We start from the raw sequence: 18,958 nt of genomic DNA on the forward strand, positions 1-18,958 counted from the left end.
CCCATCTGTGTCAGTGGAGCCGGGGTCCAAGCCAAGGGTGTTAGTTTCCTCTAAGTGGGCACTGGCTCTTCAGCCCCAGGGACCTAGGGTGGGGTGTGGAGGACAAGGGGGCCCTCCTGGCACAGGCCTAACAACCTGCCAATGCCGACCAGCTTCAGGCTTCCATGTGCCTAGAGCTATTAGTCCTGAAATGTGCCTCTTTGGACTGTGCTTATCTTAAATCTTACTGGTCCCATCTCATCCCTCTCAGACCCAAGACCCTGCCTCATAAGTAGCCCATCCTTTTCCCCAGAGGTAACTGACTACCCCAGGCCCCCTCCCCCAAGCAGAGGCCTTTTAACCTATGCCCTGGCAAAGTTAGCTTTGGCTTTGCCAAGACAGGCAGCTACCTGGCAGCTCATTATCATAACAATTTAGAATCAAGGAGACAAATGAAAGCCTGGCATCCTAGGCCAATTAAATGAGACAAGATTAGGGCAGAGGACCTTTCACCTGTGTAAGAGAACGAACTCCTCTCTGGTAGTTTGGGAGCCCCCTATTCATGAAGATTCAGCTGTTTTTACAGGCTCACTGGGAGGGCCAGGTGAGAGCACCACCTTTACTTGGCAGTAAGACCCCCAGCTATTGTGGTTAAGGTATTAGGCACCTGGATGAACCACAGGCCTCCTTCCAAGTGTGGCAGCTCAGACTTACTAGGAGTGGACCACGGCAGTGGCTTCAACCCTGACTAATGACCATGAGATGCCCTGGGGGCTCTTAGATCATCCTGCAGCCCAGAACCATTATAGCCGAGTTTCCGGGGCTACATGAATGTTTCAGAGATCTTCTTTTTTTTTTTTAGCTCTTCACGTAAGTCTAATCTGCAGACACAGTTGACCACTCCCCATTCCAACCCCCAGGATGAAGCAATGCCCTAACAGCCCTGACCATATGGGTTCACCCAGGGGCTCGCAGGGTGAAAGCAGACTTTCCCCTACTCAAAGGGTAGTGTCCCTAGACCAGAGCGTCAGCATCACCTCGATGCCAGGTAGAAATGCAGAAATGCAGATTCTTGGCATTTTCACAAGATCCCCAGGGGATTCTGCATACCATAAGTAAGGGATGAAAAGCACTAAACACAGATTCCTGGGCCTCCTAAAGTGGAATCCCAGGGAACTGGCCTGGGCGTCTGTATTTCAGCAAGCTTTCTGCATCCCGGGTGATTTTTCGCGATGAAGATGGGGAAATGCTGGAGTAAAGGAAAGTCAAGAGACCTGGGCCTAGACCCGCTCTGTCTCCAACTCACTGTGTGACCTGGGACAAATTGCATGCCCTCTCTAGGCCACAGTTTATTCGTCTCTAAAGTAAGAAGGCTGGATGAGATCAGTGGTTTTTGAACCTTTTTATTCCCAGCTGGGGAAGGTGCTGTCCCAAATGCTGACAGCCTCCCCACTAAGAAACACCGCAGCCTTGGACAAAGGAAATATGACTCCAAGCCCCAGTCTGTGAAGCAGTTACAATCAAAGAAGTGGTGTTCAGTCCCCTTTGAATGAGCAGAGTAATTTTACAGTTCACAAGCCTGCATCTCCCATGTGTCTGTCACAGCTGCCCTGTGCAGTGGCAAGGTGGGGATGATTTATTAGTCCTACTTTACAGACAGAGAAAATGAGGCTCCTCAGAGGAACCCCAGAGCTCCTGAAGACCTCTTCTAGGTCTGGAGATACAGTCTGCCTGACTCAAATGACCAGGCTTGGCTGCACTAGCCATGGGCCTCTAGAGTGAGGAAGGAACACAGAGAGGATGAACCTGGGTGTGTTTGCACTGCAGAGAAAGTGGCTTGTTCTAGAAATGCACTGTGAGCTCCACCTCAGGGCCTTTGCATGTGCTGTTCTCTACAGCAGGAATGCTGGAATTCCCTTTCCCCAGTATCCTCAATACTTCCTCCATTGCCTGTCCCTTTACCCTTTATACTTTTTCCATAGCTCTCATAATCAACTGACACACACAGGCATGTGTGTGTGTGTGTGTGTTTTTTTTTTCTCTGTCTCCTCCCACTAGAATATAAGCATCAGGGATTTGGGTCTGTCTTGTTTCCAGCTGTATCTGATGTGCCTAGAACAGTGCCTGGCACACAGTAGCACTCAGTAAGTATTTGCTGAATAAACGTATGAATGTCCTCAAGACCAGCCCCCAGAAGCCACTAGGCCGGCGTGTCATCCCAGGAAGGTCATGGTTAAGCAGGGGCAGTGCCCGTAGCAGCTGCCAGCTCTGGAGTGAGATGTCATGTTGACTCCCATCTCTACCACTTTCTAGCTGTGTGACCTTAGCTGAGTCACTTTCCTGCTTGCAGCCTTGGTTTCCTCTTTCATGACTAGGGGATGATAATATCTGCCTCTCAGGGCAACAACCTGTGAAAAGCACCGACGTGGGGAATTTCCCAGGGTAGGGGCCCAATAAATACAACTTCTCTTCCTCTTCCTTCCTGCAGGAAGTCCCGTGGGTGTCTCTGCGATTCCTCATGCTAGATACAGCCAGCGCCTGTTGTGTGGTCTGCAAGTCAACTCCCTCCCCTGGCTGTTGCTCCATCTGCCCCACCCCTCCCCACCCCATCTCTCTTGGATGTCTGATTCCCACACTCAGCCCATGCACACACACAGACGCACGGGCCTCCCTGATACCAGACCTAGCTTGGGGCTCAGAATGTCTACACCCGGCTGCAGAGACCGGGGTGGCTACTCACTGTGCCAGAATTCACGTATTTCTTTTTCTTCATTTTCTTTTTCGGGTTTACCACCTGCAGGAAAAACCAGTTACCAGGTAAGGCATGCTTCCAGGCAGTCAGGGTGGGTCTTGAGGGCTTCCAACCACCCATGGGTGTGGTCCAAGCCCAGCCCCATTAGAGTGTGGGGTGTGAAGACCACGGGGCCAGGGGAGAAGGGTTTAAGGAGGATTTGTGGGAGACTGGTATTGAGTCTGGGTTACACAACTGGGTTCTCCCATCAGACCCAGGGTCCCACGATCAACCAGGAATATTTATTTAACCTTCTCTCCCACTGCTCCCTGGAACACACACACCCTCCACCCAGCACAGCCAAAGAAGTCTTGATGTTGCAAAGCGGCCCTGTCCGTACCTGTCCCTTGTGTTGGTTGAGGCTGCTCCCCTCACCCAAAATGCACCCCCTTCCTCTCTCAGCCAATTCCAATCTCCCCTGTTCCTCCTTTGGGACCCAGCCCAAGGGCTGCCCAGGGCCTCTGAGGCTCCCCTCTCCATCACCATCCCTCTTACTTGGCAGCAAGAAGCTCTTTAGCTATTCTTTGAGTGTAAGCTTTAACTTCCAAACCAGACCTGTGTCAGATAAATCATGGGGCTAGGCTCAGAGTAGGTGCTCAGAGAAGGCTTGTTGGTGGCTAACTCAGCGGTCTCAACCAGGGGCGATTTTACCCCCAGGAACATTTGGTAACATCTGGAGACAGTTTTGGTTTCCACAACTGAGGGGGTGAGTAGAGGCCAGGGATGCTGCTAAACGTCCTACAGTATACAAGACAGCCTCCCATGGCATGGAATGATGCAGTCCCAAATCCCAGTAGTGCCAAGGCCAAGACTGGGCAAAGTGACGACAGCCACCCAGCCCTGAGGCCCCCCAAGAGACTTCCGCACTTACTGTATTTGTATTCTCATTTGACCCTCACCAGTTTTTCTTTGTTTTGTTTTTAATAAGGGAAGTCTAGGCACAACTTTTCCCTAATGTCCCATCAAACAAAGCCAGGCAATTTTCATACCTCCTGTGCTGCCTGTTGGTTTCTGGTGAACTCATTTCCCCTTTCCCTGTCTTTGTTCCCACAGAAGCCGTCTGCTGATCTTTACCGTGGTCTCTTCTGTCTGGGTGAGTATTGCTATCTACTTCCAGCAAGAAGGAAACTAAAGCACAGAGACACCAAGTGATTTGCCTAAAGTCACACAGCCATCTGGGTAGTGACAGGATTAGAAACCAGGTTTCCTGCCCCCGGGCCAGTGGTGCATACATTGGTGCCACCTTGATAACAGATACAAACAGATCTCTTTGACATACATTTATGGGGTGGGTGGAGACATATATTGCTTCTCCCCTGGAATCATCTATCACCTATGTTGGAGAGAGAAGATATGTCCTCAGGGCAAAAAGTGACAAGGGCCATGGAACAAGGGGGATCACAGAAGTGTCAGGGGAGTTAGAGGAAGGAAAGACCACTCTAGGTGAGAGTGTCAGCAAAGCCTCTCTGGAGCAGGAAGTCTTGAAGGCAGACTTAGAGGCACAGGAAGGCTCTGGGCACGGAGAGATGGATGTCAGAGGAGGTTCTGTGGGAGAAGTGAATAGAACCCAGGCCCAGTTTGATGGCAGAACCACAGGGTGGAAGAGTAAGCTGGGCTGGTTGGAGGAGAGCCTAGAATGCCCAGTGAAAAATGTCTGAATGTCACCCAGCGGCCTGCAGGGAACTCTGATGACCCCCAAGCTGGTAGGAGACAAAATCAGAGCAGGCTCTAGGACACTGGGGCCTGGTGGAGGTGAGTGTGAGGGGAGGAGGAGGCTCATCCAGGAAATATTTGCCTAGTTCTGCCACCTAATAATAGCTGTGTGACCTTAGGCAGGTTACTTAACCTCAATGTGCCTCAGTCTCCTCATCTCTAAAATGGGAATAAGAAGTACCTGCCTCCCGGAAAGGTATGAGGATTAAATGGGCCAATGCAAGCAAAGTGCCTAGAACAGTTTGGAATGTAGTAAGTATTATCTATAAGTGTCTGTTGCTTTTTTCTAAGACGGGGTCTTGCTCTATGGCCCAGGCTGGAGTGCAGTGGTGGGGTCATAGCTCACTGTGGCCTCAACCTCCCGGGCTCAAGCAATCCTTCCAGGTAGCTGCCACCATGTCTGGCTATTTTTTTTTTTTTTTTTTTTTTTTTGGTAGAGATAGGATCTCGCTATGTTACTCTGGCTGGTCTCAAACTCTTGGGCTCAAGCAATCCTCCTGCCTCAGCCTCCCAGAGTGTTGGGATTACAGGCGTGAGCCACTGCACCCAGCCTTAGTTGCTATTTTTCAAAATTACTACTACTATTATTACTGCCACCATAAGTCCATGCGAGAGGTCATGAGGACTTGGGGGTATTGGGACAGGTGCTGAGCTATGGTGAGAACAGCGCTGTCAAGAAGTGACCACGCCTCTTGGGCCCTGGGCGTGGCTATAGAGGTTCGAGAGAGGGAGGGGTTGGGGTGACCAGGTAGACACAGAAGGAAGGCGCTGGATTTGGGGCACAGGTGGGAAGTTCACGTGGGAGGTCTGGCAAGCTGTGCAGGTAGAAACTGAGGGCCTGGGCGAGATGGTGAGAGAGCCTGGGGGAGAAGACCAGAGCACCCTCTTTAGCACTGGAGGACGCCCCCTCCACGGGGTTACCCAGATGGTGAGGTGCTCACGGACACATTCATGGGAAAACAGCTTAAGTAGGCAAGCTGTTAAGATGAGGGCAAAATGGCAGCCCCAGTGCTGCACTGTGCCTCAGTTTCCCAATCTCTCCCTTGAGGGTGTTGAACTATCGGAATGGACAGCATCTCAAACTTTTGCTCCAACATAGCCCTCCCAGCTGGGGAGAATGAACCCGGAGTCCTGAGAGTAACCAAAGATTTGGCCACAAGCATGTTTCTTCTAAGCTTTCTATGTTATCTTTAAATTAGCCTGTATTCCACATTTCCACTCTCTAATATAACTGCTTTAATGTTAAAGCAATGTTCTGTTCTCAGATCCCTGTTTACCCTGAGGTTTCATGCCCCCAGCCTCAGCCTCTCCAGCCCCGCCACGGTGAATCCCATGCAGGGGGCCAGCGCCACCTAGGGGCCAGCCGAGGAGCTGCCCCTCCACTAAGTCGCCTCCTTTCTTCTTGGTGGTCAGGCGGGGACAGGACAGGTCTGGAATCCGCCCTCCTGCGCACATTAGGTGGGGTGGGTGGGGGCACTGAGGGGCTCCTAGGGGCCAGGAGCTGTGCTGGCTCTGGGGATGCAGCAGTAAGTGCAACACAACCCCTACCCTGAGGACTTCAAGGTCTTTGAGGGGGTGAATAGTGTCACAAAACAGAAAATAGCCAGGAGCACTGACAAGTGTCCACTCCAGGCTCTGGGGTGGGGCGGGTGTGCAGGTGGACACAACTTCCTGGAGGAGGAACACCCACAGGGAGGCTCCGTGGACCAATAGCTCCTACCCAGGAGAAGACAAGAGGGAGTCTCAGGTGCAGGCACCCATATGAATTGAACCCTGGAGGCTGAGACAGCACGGAGGTTCAGAGAGCCTCAGGTGGCAGGACGGGGATGAATGTGGGAACGGGCAGAGGGAAGGGGCAGGGGCCAGCTCCTAGGGGCCTCCAAAGGCATGTGATGTGTGTTTTTATTTACATGCACAGCCAGGCGTGGTGGCTCACACCTGAAATCCCAGCACTTTGCAAGGCCGAGGCGGGTGCATCACCTGAGCTCAGGAGTTGGAGGCCAGACTGGGCAACATGGCAAAAACCCATCTCTACCAAAAATGCAAAAAAAAAAAAAAAATCGCCAGGGTGGTGGTGTGTGCCTGTGGTCCCAGCTACTTGGGAGACTGAGGTGGGAGGATAGCTAGAGCCTGGAAGTAGAGGTGGAGGTTGCAGTAAGCCGAGATTGTGCCACTGCACTCCAGCCTGGGTGAGAATGAGACTCCATCTTAAAAAAAAAAAAAAAAAAAAGCACGCATACACAGATTGCGGGTGGCTGGCTGGGGAAACAGCATCCCAAATGAAAGAGCTTGGAACTTCACCCTGTAGGTCAGTGGATCTCAGCTGCGGTGGGAGCATCTTTCAGTATCTCTTCCCACCTCCCATGTGCGAACCAGGCTAAGGAGGTGGGTGGAATGCCCTACACAGGTTTTAAGCAGGGGAGCGATGTGGTCAGATCACTATTTTGGTGGAGTACTCTGGTTACTGTGTAGAGGACAGAAGGAAGAAAGGAGGCTGTGGCAAAGCCCCATAAGGGGGAGATGATGAGGTTGGTGGTGGTGGCCTGAGATGAGGGGAACGATGTCAGAAAACATGGGTGGTAGGCGAGCAGTGTTTGCTCGTGGACTGGATATGGAATGAGGGATGGGGATGTTAAGTATGACCTCTAAGGTGCCCTGAGCCCCCATGATGGGAATATTTGAGATGAAGCCGGCTCGCCAGGAGGACGGGAGTGCTGTGGGAGGTTTAGCTAATGCGTTCAGTTTTGGAAGGCTGAGCTCCAGGAGGGGCCAGCAGACAGCTGGACATAGGAGCCTGACACTAGGGCAATGCCAGGGCCCGAGGCACAGGTCTTTACTGGCTGAAGCCTGTTCCCTTTTCAGGCAGTTCTGATTCTAGCAAGGCCTTCCTGCCCCAAACCAGCCTCCCCCTGGGACTGCCAGAGCTGTGCTCCTTTTTCAGCTGATGGCCTTCCGATGTGTGCAGACAGTGCTTCTGCCTCCCAGTGTGGCACTTTCTCTTGTTGATTACAAAGAAGCAGGGATCAACAACTGAGAAAACAAGTCAATTGAATGCTTTCTGCTCTTAGCCCGAGAGAAACGGCTCCTTCTGGGCTTGTCAAGCACCTTTAGAAGCCAAGCTCGGAGAGATCCGACCCCTTCCCTTCACCTCCCTAAATCTCCTCAAAGGAGGCCAGAGAACGGTGGCGTCTGCTTCTCTCTGCCTGGGGTGGGGCGGGGGAGCGGGTACAAAGACAGCTTCTCTCTTTGCAGATGCAGAAAACAAAGCAATGTACTGTATTAGAGCCCTTTCAAAGAAATTCATCCACACTCCATCTTCACAATAGCCATGTTCAATCTCATTCAGCATGCGAATGTATAACAGGCACCTACTGTGTGCCCGGCAGTGCCCTGGCCAGTGAGGGGAGGCAACAGACAGGGCTGTCACCTCACCGGCCCTTGGAAAGTCTAGTTGGAACACAAGACCTGCCCACTCAGAACCGACATACAGGGCAAAGGAGTGGGGGTAGCATGGGATTTGGATTCAGTGATGGAACTCAAGGCCAGCTCTTCAACTTTGCTGGCTGAGTGGCTGCTAGCATGAGGACAGTGCCAGGATGGTAGGATGGTTGTAAAATGTGAACCTCTGGGCACACAGTGCTCAGCAGATGGTGACAGAAGACAGTGCTGACCTCTGGGTCAGGCATTGTTCCATTAACTTATTTAATTATCAGTTTGCATGGCATAGAGTAGTTCAGAGACTTAGCCAAGGTCACGTAGCTAGTAAGTGGTAGAGTCAGGATACGAACCCAAGCAGTTATTTGGGTTATAAGTATCTGCCATTAAGTGGGTTTGGCATGAGCCATGATGTCTGTGGAAGTTCAGACAAGAAAGCACGGGGACCAGAGTGGCTGGGAAGACCTCACAGAGGAGCAGAACCTGAGCTAGATTTGGAAGGTGGGGAGGGAATTGCAAAAGGGAGAGCACACAGGAGAACGCGGTGGCTCAGGCCTATAATCCCAGCACTTTGGGAGGCCAAGGCAGGAGGATCGCTTGAGCCCAGGAGCTCAAGACCAGCCTGGGAAACATAGCGAGATCCTGTCTCTACAAGAAATTTAAAAAATTAGTTGGGCATGGTGGTGCGTGCTTGTGGTCCCAGCTACTCGGGAGGCTGAGGTGGGAGGATCGCTTGAGCCTGGGAGATTGGGGCTGCAGTGAGCCAGGGCAACAGAGTGAGGCCCTGTCTCAAAAAAAAAAAAAGAGGGAGAACACACACATGCACACGCATACACACACACGCACATGCACACGCACATACATGCACACACATGCACGCACACACACGCATGCGCACACACACAAATACATGCTCACGCACACACACACACATGCAGACATTGTCCCTTGAGGGCAAATGCTACTGTTACACCTCCAGAGAGATCAGGTGCCTTGTCCGAGGCTCTCCAGCTCTGGGGCTAGAACAAGGAAGGTATCCTGACCTCATTCTCTTGAAGTTTTCATTCTGAAACAGGTAAGATACTCAGCAGGCCCTGAAACTGTTCTGATTGAAAGCACAAGGCCACCTTGAACTCAGGACCTCAGGTCTCAAGCCCAGAACCTTCGTATACTGGCTCCCATCGTGCTCCTATCTCTCTTGCTTGTGGAAAGTGCTCTTTATGGGGACACTATAACTCGGTGATTTGGAATCAGCCAAGTCTGGGTTGTTTGTGTCTTGATTTTGCCACTTACTGAATGGTGGAACTTTGGGCAAGTTCTCGCACTTCTCCAAGACTTGGTCTCCTTAACGGTAGAATGGGACAATAACCCCTTTCTCACAGGAAAACACACCAAGCCCCCAGCCCAGTGCATGGCTCACTACAGTCCTCAGTGACTGGGCCGGATTTCGGGTGCCCACCTCACCTCATAGATGTTGAATTGGCTCTGCCCACGGGCCAGCTCCCGGTAACTGGTGGTGAACTCCCCAATGAAGTCATGGCTGCAAGGGAAGACGGCTGCTGAGACCAAGGCCAGGCTGTGCCCTGCCTCTGCCCAGCCCCAGCCTTGCACACATCCGTTTCTTTGGCTCCCAATTCTACCTGGGACTCCACTCCAGGGGCACACGCCAGCAGACAGGCTGGGTCCGTGGGAAGAGAGCCCAGTGTTGCCCACAGAGGAAGAAACCCAATTGTCACCCAGTAAAGAGCAGGGCCCTGGAAGAACAGCACCCACTTCTACTTGGATCCTTGTTTGAACAAGGGTATTTGGGGGACAACTGGGGAAATTTGAATATGAAATGAATAGTGAATGGTATTTAAAAATATTGTGGCTGGGCGCGGTGGCTCATGCCTATAATCCCAGCACTTTGGGAGGCCAAGGCGGGCGGATCACCTCAGGTCAGGAGTTCGAGACCAGCCTGGCCAATAAGGTGAAACCCCGTCTCTACTAAAAATACAAAAATTAGCCAGGCGTGGTGGTGGACACCTATAATCCTAGCTACTCCAGAGGCTGAGGCAGGAGAATCGCTTGAACCCAGGAGGTGGAGGTTGCTGTGAGCTGAGATTGTGTCACTGCACTCCAGCCTGGGCAACAGAGTGAGACTCTATCTCAAAAAAAAAAAAAAAAAAAAAAGAATATTGTTCAATGTGTCAAGTATGATACTGGCATTTGTGGGTAAGTGGGAAAGTGCCCTATTTTTTAGACATTTTCAATGAAGCATTTAGAGGTAAAATGCCGTGAAGTCTATAATTTAAGCTACATTAGCAAAACATAGATGAAGCAAATATAATAAAATTTAACAAATGTTAAATTCAGGTGATGGGATTAAAGGTGTTCATTAAACCCTTCTCTAATAAGATTATTTTTAAAACATAATGAGAGCGATGTCCAGCTGGGTGGCTGCAAGTGTTTTCTGCAGTGCCCACACCTTCTGGAGTGCTTACATCAAGCACGGCCAAGACTTGTACACAGCAGAACTCCCACTGACCCCAGGGTTGGCTCCTTTAACTTCCCCAGTCACTGCCAGAGGGCCTTGGTCAATGTGCTGGCCTGGGGCATCCAGCCGGAGACTGATGCCCAAGAGGTGTCCCTGGGGCCCCGCCCCTCCCCCCTGAGCCTACACTGTATTGTGTCTACATATTTACAGCTCTCAGCATTCTGACTATGAGCAACTTCATGGTGGGACCCAGTGGCACCTGGTAGCTGTCCCCAACTGGCACAGAAGAGGAGACTATTCCAGGCAAAGGAGTACGGGAACGCCAGGGTAAGATGAGGCAAATTCCAGGTGGAAACAATGAAGCTGACTGTGAGGTAGCTGAGAGGCAAGGAGGGGAGGGCATAGCGGCTCTGGAGCTTCTTGCAGGATGGTTGGTCTCAGGGGAAGGAGAGTTCCTTGGAAGGGGGCTTGGGTCTCACCTGGAGCTGCATTTGCATAGCACTTTACATAAGATAAAACAAACCCCCTGTCCATATCACAGACTTGGGAGGTACCAGCGGACACTGGGGGGACCTTGAAGTCCTCCTAAGTCACTCCTTGGTAGTGCCACAGAATGGAAATGTCACAAAAGCCAGGGTGACATATTTGGATTTGGCTCAGCCGACAAGTAGAAGCCAGGGAGGGTTCTGGACTGAAGCTTCGAGAGGCCTGCTCTTGTCCTCCTCTATGGATTCCCAGAAGTACTGGCCTCCCAAAGACCCTGAGTGGGAAGCACCCTCCCAGCAGCCAGGGACAGCCCTACACAGGCACTGTCTCACGGCCCATGAGTCCACTCACGCCTCCTAGCTCTCCCTTCCCACAGCCCATTCCCTCAGTCCTGGCTCTCTGCAAACAGCTCCTCTGATGAGCCGAGGGCTGTACGGGTACAATTGGCCTCCCTGCTAGGTTGTGGGGAGTCTCTGAGGGCTGGGCTCCTCTGCATCTCCGTCACCCCACAATGCTTAGCCCGAGTCTTCACGCGGAAAATGTGTCCATGAATGCTTGAAGTTCACTGGTGTCTGTGCCCTAGAACATGCACTCTTCAGAAAGCCCTAAATTCTGCCAAGCGTGGGGAGATTGTGGGTACTGGCGGGCCCCTGGGCAGCTATTTGGGAAAAAGGAGGCCTCTTATGCCCCTCACACCATATCCTGCAGGACAGAGGTCCTTTGGTGCCTCCGTGGAGCTGGATGGGGAGGAGCTACTGCAGGAGAGGACCCCTCCCTCACCCTCCACACACACGCAAACCCAGGCTCCCTCACCCCCAGAGCCACTGCGGGGGGGAGCCTGGTCACAGCTCCGCATGGGAGGGCAGGGCCCAAACCCCTCCCCAGTGGCTGTCCCCATCCCCACTCACCTTCTCGCCCCCGCCCTCCTGCCTGCTTACCTGCCGTCCCGATCCCAGTCGTACACCTCCACCTTGATGGTCCTGCAAAACAAAGGCCTTTGCTGGGATGGGCCCAACCCCACACCCACGTGGCTGAGGATGAGGCCCTCTTCATGTTCCCGGACCAGACAGGGAGGCCAGGACTCCCTCTGGGCCCCAGGGCTCTGGGTGGGGAGGCAGCGGCCTGAGAGACAAGGATCTCTCTTGAGGCCTTTTAGGAAAGGCCTTAGGAAAAGGGCAGCCAGGGCTGTGTAGGGACTGCCCAGAATTTCAAGGAGAATGTGGGAAAAACAGCTGCAGACTTCAGTTCACCCCACCTTCTTCTTGGCCACTGCAGAAGGGGCATAAGCTCAGCATGGAGCCGCACTGTGGATTTACCAGGGGTGGAGGAGCGGGGAGGTGGGAGTGTGGTGCTCCCTGGATCTCAGGCCCCGGCAGGGTGGAGGGGAGGGAAGAAGACTGCTTGTTGAGGGTTTGAGGGCTTTGGGTGTGGGAGCCAGCCCTGCACGTCAGGGAGGAGCCCAGGGCCCCGGCTCGGGGATGGCCCGCTGAGCTTTTCCATCCCCACGACTGGCTCCTGAGTGAGGGTGTAATTATCTTCATATTTTAGCCTGGCTGCTTTAATTAGTTTGTTTTGACTCCTATGCATGCGGATGGGCTTTGAGAGCCCATTTTATTTTTAGCCACGTTCCCATGGCAACAGGCTAGCGGACCAGAGCTGGGAGGAGGGAGGTGGAGGGTTGCGGTTAACCCTTGGTGCCAGCTGCTCGATCCTCCAGGGATGCCCAGGGACAGGGGAGCTGCCAGGGTCCCACAGCAGGGTCAGGTTTGGGGAGGTGGGAAGGGCCTGGGGAGCTGGGGTCTTCAGCCTTCAGGTCTTAGTGGGGTGCAGAGAGGCAGCTCCCTGGGCCTATCTTTGTTAACATCCCATCATCTCGCCCATCTCCTCGGGCCTGCCAGGAGTCAGCCTTGGGCTTCTGTGGCCCCCCCAGGAGGAGGCGCTGTCTCCTTTCAGATGAGCATCCTCAGGACCAAGGGTAGGCGACAGATCCACCGCAGCAGGGCAGAAACTGTTCTGAATGAAGGAATGCCCAATAGGTTGTGCACAGACTGGATTTCTGTAAACCAGCACTCCTGTACAATGGGGCAGGCATGGAAGCCCACCATTTAAAGGAATCCTTTAGATTCTTGTGAAAAACAAAAAACCATGTCTCTCTGAGGTGAATTATTGTGGAAAGGAAAAAAAATCACCTAAGCCCCTGAAGGTGGGTTGATGAGCTGGAAAGAGTGGAAAGACCAGGACGGCCCTACGCTTGGACCTGGGCCCCTCACTATGGGACCTGAGATGTCACTTAATCTCCCCGAGCCATAAGCCACCATTGAAAGGAGAAGTAATAACGGCCTTGCAGAACAGCTGCAAGAACAAGCTAGTAAGGCCCGCCTGCTGCATGGGAGGGTCTCTACAAAAATGCCTCCTTCTCTCCACTTCATCATTTGGCCGCGCTCTGATAGGTTTTTGTTTGTTTGTTTGTTTGTTTGTTTGAGATGGAGTCTTGCTCTGTTGCCCAGGCTGGAGTGCAATGGCGTGATCTCGGCTCATTGCAACCTCCGCCTCCGGATTCAACTGATTCTCCTGCCTCACCCTCCCAAGTGTCTGGGATTACAGGCGTGAGCCACCACACCTGGCTAATTTTTTGTATTTTTAGTAGAGATGGGGTTTCACCATGTTGGCCAGGCTGGCCTCGAACTCCTGACCTCAAGTGATCCACCCGTCTCGGCCTCCCAAAGTACTGGGATTACAGGCATGAGCCACGGCGCCCAGCCTCTGATAGTTTTTCGTATGAAATTTACTTAAATCAGGGACACTTGAGCCTAGGTACTTGGGCTTTGCAACTTCTGATTCAAGCCTGACTGCCTGGCCAAATCAGTGGCAGCTTTTCAGACACAGACTCCCAGGCCCAGCTCTGGGCAAGACTCAGGAATCTGTTTTCAAGGCTTCCCTAGTGACTATGCTGTATGTGTTCTGGAGTGATGACCTCCACCCCACTGTCAGATGGGAAAATTGGGCCCTAAGAGCCTCCAGTGACTTGCCTAGAGTCACCCAGCTGAGGGTCTGAGCCAGAACAAGTCCAAGGCCCTGACTCCCAGTCCAGGACTTCGGTCATGGCCCCACAAGGCTGAAGTCTCTCTACCCCTGCCCAGTGGCCTCCCAGTCCTTCCCCAGACCGCTAAGCTCTGCAGGGGACCTTCAGAGACCCCAGCAAAGAATAGCTCTCCTCTGACCACCAACGCCAGCCCCTCGGGTGACTAGATGGGTGATGGCCACAAGCTCAGAGGCTGGAGGAGGACCCCAGTCGTGGTGACAGCCCTGGATATCCACAAAATCACTGGGGAAAGTTTTAATCCCAGGCCAGAGGGCCTAATTTAATTGGTCTGGATAGGACTCAGGCCTGGGTAGTTTTGAAAAGTTCTGTGATGGATTCTAACGTGCAACCAGAGCCACTGACCTTCTCTAGAAGACAGCACTAGTTTTCAAACTTGGTTGCAATTTGGAATCCCCCCGAGAAGCTTTAGAAATACTGACACCAATGTCTTACCCGAGAGATTCATGATCAGTTGGTCTGGAGTGCAACCTGGGCATGGGAATTGTTAAAAGCTCCCCAGGGGGATTTGAACTTGCAACCCAGGTTGAGACCACTGAATGAGATTCCTGTGCAAACTCGGCCTGGCCTCCATTAAGGCTCCAGGGATGGCTGCAGCCTGGGGGTCAGATTAGCTCAAAGTCTGTACCTCCAGCCTTGGGAGAGAAGGAGGTGAGAGAAATAGTGCCCAGAGACAGGGGGAAGACCATGGGGAGAAGACAAATAAGGCTTTGACTACCCTATTCACAGTTCTTTTTTTTTTTTTTGAGACAGAGTCTCGCTCTGTCGCCCAAGCTGGAGTGCAGTGGTACGATCTCGGCTCACTGCAACCTCCACCTCCTGGGTTCAAGCGATTCTCCTGCCTCAGCCTCCTGAGTAGCTGGGATTACAGGCGCATGCCATCATATCCGGCTAATTTTTGTATTTTTAGTAGAGACGGGGTTTCACCATGGTGGCCAGGCTGGTCTCAAACTCCTGACCTCAAGTGATCCGCCCACCTTGGCGTCCCAAAATGCTGGGATTAGAGGCGTGAACCAGCGTGCCCAGCCATATTCACAGTTCTGTGGCTGTCCACCCTGGTTGGGCTGCCTGAAGTCACTGCAGATGCCACTTGTCACCTGCTGGCCTTGGCTCCCAACCCCTTAGCACAGGGCCAACAAAAGCTGCGGTCCAGCTGACTGTGACTTCTGGGGCCGGCACCCAAGAGAACAGGCTTATTGGGTGTGGGAAAATGAAATGGGCTTCTGCAGACCACCAAATGAACACCTTATCTGGCATACAAAGGCTCAGGACAGAGGCCTAACCTAGGAGGCAGCAAAGTGGGCAGAAAAGACCTTCGGCTGTGGGGTGAGCAGCCCTGGCTGGCAGTCTCAGCTCTTCCAAGTACTAGGTCTGTTGCCCCGAGCAACTGGCTTAACCCTCAGACACTCCCCTCCTTTCCAAATTGAGAAAAATCACAGCCACTTTGGAGCTGCTGTGCAAGTAAACTATCTCCACGTACAGTCAGCGCTGGACACATGTTGCTCTGTTCCTGTCTAAAACACTCCATCCCTTTATCCAAGCTCCTGTCTCTCAAACAATTCCCATGCTTCTTGAAAATATCAGCTCCATGAGGCCCGGGATTTTTGTTTGTTTGTTTCCTGCTGTATCTTCAGCTTCTAGAACAGTGCCTGGCCTATATCAGGTGCTGTATACATATTTGTTGGCTGACTGAGAGCTCCTAACAATGTGATGAAATGGACTGTGCAGGTAATAATACCTTCATTCTACAAAATCACAAAAGGAGGCCAAGAGTATGTGGCTCTCCGTGAGTCACACAGCTGGTCAGTGGTGATGCCAGGAGTCAGTGACCTGGGCCTCTGGACACCTAGAGCCACAATGACAGAGCCAGATATGTGTGAGCCTGGGCAAGCCAGCAGGGATGAGAGACACCAGCCAAAACGCCAGGCTGCCCCCACGGCACACCAACTAGCTCTATCTATAGTTTCCTCCCAGCTGAGCTGCAAGGTCTGCCTCCTAATGAGCCTCTGCCTGGCAGGGGGAAGGTTTCCCTGCGGCTTACAAGTCCCGAGGGCTGACAGGCCCTGAGGGGTTTTGCCTTAAATGGACTTGAGTCAGTCCAACACTCAACTCTTCAGGAAGAGGAGCATCAGGGCCTCATCTGGGGCAGGCAGTGAGACTGGCGGCAATCTTGGCCCCCAGGTTGCACTGCGCAACACCGGGCAGTGCCGCGGTGACTGTGCCTCCCGTCTGAGCCTCAGCTTCTGCATGTGAATACCGAGAACGGTACGACACCCTTCATCGAGGCCATCTGTGGAGGTGCCTGAGAGGGTGCCTGGCCCTCCTGGGAGCTCATCTGTGGCCGGATGCAAAAGAGAAGGAACTCATACATCAAGGGTGCCAGGCAGAAGTGGGAAGCTGCGGTGACTCCTTTCCTCTCTCCAGGTGAGGACTCCACACTCTTAACACCCTCTTAAAATCTACTCATTCAGCATCAAGGTGTGAGCAGCCTGACCCAGACAACTGTGGTTTAACAGGGACAAATCCTCAAGTCACAGAACATTAAGAGAGTAGGGCAAATTCCAGGAAGGCAGGGGAAGTGCTTCTTGTCATCACCCCACTTTACCCCACCGGAAGGCTGGCTTGGCTCTGATCCTGATGCCACTTCCTGTGACTTCAGCTCTGCTCAGCTAGGTCCCTCAGTTTTGGCCTTGTGTGGACTGGACACATAGCAAAGGCAGGGAGACTCCAGGCCAGAGGGCCAGGCCAGAGGCAATTTCAACAGGAGGGAAATGCAGCTTCTCCTTACTCTGGCAAGTTATATAATATCTTCTCTTCTATTTCCCTTGTAAAATGGGCACAGCACTAGACCCGGCTCCTAGAGTTATTGTAAAATTTAAATTCACAAAATAAGATAACGCATTTAAACCAATTAGAATACAACTTGGTCCATGTCCTAAGTCCTCAGTAACTGTAATCATATTAACTGGCTTCTACACCCATCATTCCAAGAACACTGCCCTTTCTCATCAGGCCCAGGTTCTCATTCTCCTGTACCTCTTCTCACAATAGGAGGGGATGCTCCCTGACCGTGCCACCCTCCTCTTAGTTCCCTCCTATCCCTCTGACCATCTCCTCTTCTTTCTTGCTCCTGGCCTCTGGCATCACCCACAGGGCCTCTCAGGGCACCAGATCTCTGGCCACCCCCCTCCTGGAGACCCTAGACTGCTGTCCCCTCCTGCTTTAGCTGTGCCTGGTCCACAGCTGCCTCCTCTCAATGTGGCTGAAACCATGTTTACCTCTCTTTCCCCAACCTCTCAACAGCAGCAGCTCGTTTTCAAACAACAAACATAATCTTTATAACTTAAGAAGGATAATTTTTTTAAAAATGGGTTTCAGATAGGCTGTGAAAAGAACTGCGGAACACAAATCTGTGAGTAAGAATCTGGCTGCTGATCACACTGCCCATTTCTGTCGGTGGTGCCACCTTTTCCTGCCCTCAAACGCTGAACCATTATCCCTTCCCCTCTTTCACTCCCTTACCCAGGCAGGTACCAAGGCCTTTTGGGTCTTCCTCTTCCTTCTTGCTGTTCCCCTCTCCTCTCCCCTCTGAATTATTTGGTATTAAAGCCAGAAGGACGTTAATGCTTTGAGGACTAAAACCAATCCAAGCAGCTTCCCTACCTCTAATCAGAAAGCAGAACTGCCCCTAACCCCTGAGCAAGGTGCTCATTAGTAAGCCTCCCCCAGATGCACCCTGGTCACAGCCCTGTCATGCCGTGTCTTGGCTATCTGACAACAGAGCATAGGGATTAACAACACAGAATCTAGAGCCAGGCTGCCGGGGTCCAAATCCTGGTTCTACCACCGGCTGGCAGCAAGACACTGGGCAAGTGACTTAATCTCTCAGGGCCTCTCTGTCTCCTAACCTGTAAAAAGGCTAGCATCAGCACCTCCTTGCAATGAGCTAATTGTTGGGGGCACTAAATTAGTTCCTATACATAAAGCACTTAGAGCAGGGCCTGGCCCATGGTTAAGTGCTAGAGGAGTCTTTGCTATTATTATGACCTGTCTGTCTCCCCACTGGCCTGGGAGCAACCTAAGAGGGAGGCTTGGGTCAATAGGCCCCCACAGCACCCAACACAGTGCCTGGGGCCTGACTGGCTTGGAAGACACGGCTGCTGGATTAAATCAACTACGTTCTGTGAGGCTCCAAGAGGTGTCTTGGAAGGAGGGGACAGTGGCCCCATTTTCCTGCATAGGGCCCTCCCCTGCCTACCCTGGAGGGCCTTCTGATACTGGCACCTCCTGAGTGTCTGTTGGGTGCGTGGGTTACACTGGGGCTGGGGGGCGGGGGGATAGGCCTGATCATTCTTGGAGCCAGAGTGACATCCCTGGCCTCCTTGATTAACACTACTGTCAGTCACGTTATGGAAGATCTGCTTCTGGACATGGGGGAGAGCCATCCTGCAGCGAGATGAGGCTAGGCTCTGCCTCAGAGGGGGAGGTGGGAGCCTGCCCCTCCCACCAAATAAATACCCACCTCCTCCAACGGCCCAGAGGTGAAGCCAGGCCTCCGAGCCCTGCTGCCCCTTTCACTGTCCCTGACAAAGCTGGCTCCTGCAACCCTGGGAGCTCCTCTCTAGAGATACAGGGTTGTGAGGGGTCAGTTGGGCCAGAGATCCCCAATTCCTTCTGCCCTGTGAGACTTTAACTGCCATACTCTCCCATCCTCCTACCTTGAATTTCCTCTCACTTTGTTTCCATCTCCCTTTATTCCCGTGCCCCTGTCCCCAGGATCCTCCACCCCTGACTTTCCAGCCTTTCCTGGGCCTTCTTTAGAACTCACTGCTCCAACCAGCCCGTCCTCTCATCCCCTCACCCACTCTAGAAGCCCCAGGAGCCAGCTAGATGTGTAACAGAGGCTTGTTTGACTGCAGCGCTAAGACCGTCTTTGTTCCCAGTCTTATTTTGTGCACTTATTTATCTGTCTAAAATA

The 18,958-nt window shown here is 52.5% G+C and overlaps 1 protein-coding gene across 11 annotated transcripts in view; it reads right to left on the reverse strand.

Moving 5' to 3' along the window:
• The window catches only part of CPNE5 (copine 5), a 114,431-nt gene that overhangs the window by 27,956 nt on the left and 67,517 nt on the right, over nt 1-18,958 (reverse strand). For 9 of the 11 annotated variants that reach the window (XM_034961988.3, XM_034961989.3, XM_034961985.3 and 6 more), the window contains 3 exons: nt 11,819-11,860; nt 9,383-9,458; nt 2,720-2,773 (listed from right to left, as the gene is read on the reverse strand). In XM_034961988.3, the coding sequence (XP_034817879.1) occupies nt 2,720-2,773; nt 9,383-9,458; nt 11,819-11,860 (172 nt within the window). Of the gene's footprint in view, nt 1-2,719; nt 2,774-9,382; nt 9,459-11,818; nt 11,861-12,196; nt 12,389-18,958 lie in introns of those variants that run through there. The other 2 variants (XM_034961992.3, XM_057302488.2) reach the window with 2 other exon arrangements.

The sequence above is a fragment of the Pan paniscus genome, chromosome 5 (genome assembly GCF_029289425.2).
Source record: "Pan paniscus chromosome 5, NHGRI_mPanPan1-v2.0_pri, whole genome shotgun sequence".
Lineage (NCBI taxonomy): Eukaryota > Metazoa > Chordata > Mammalia > Primates > Hominidae > Pan > Pan paniscus.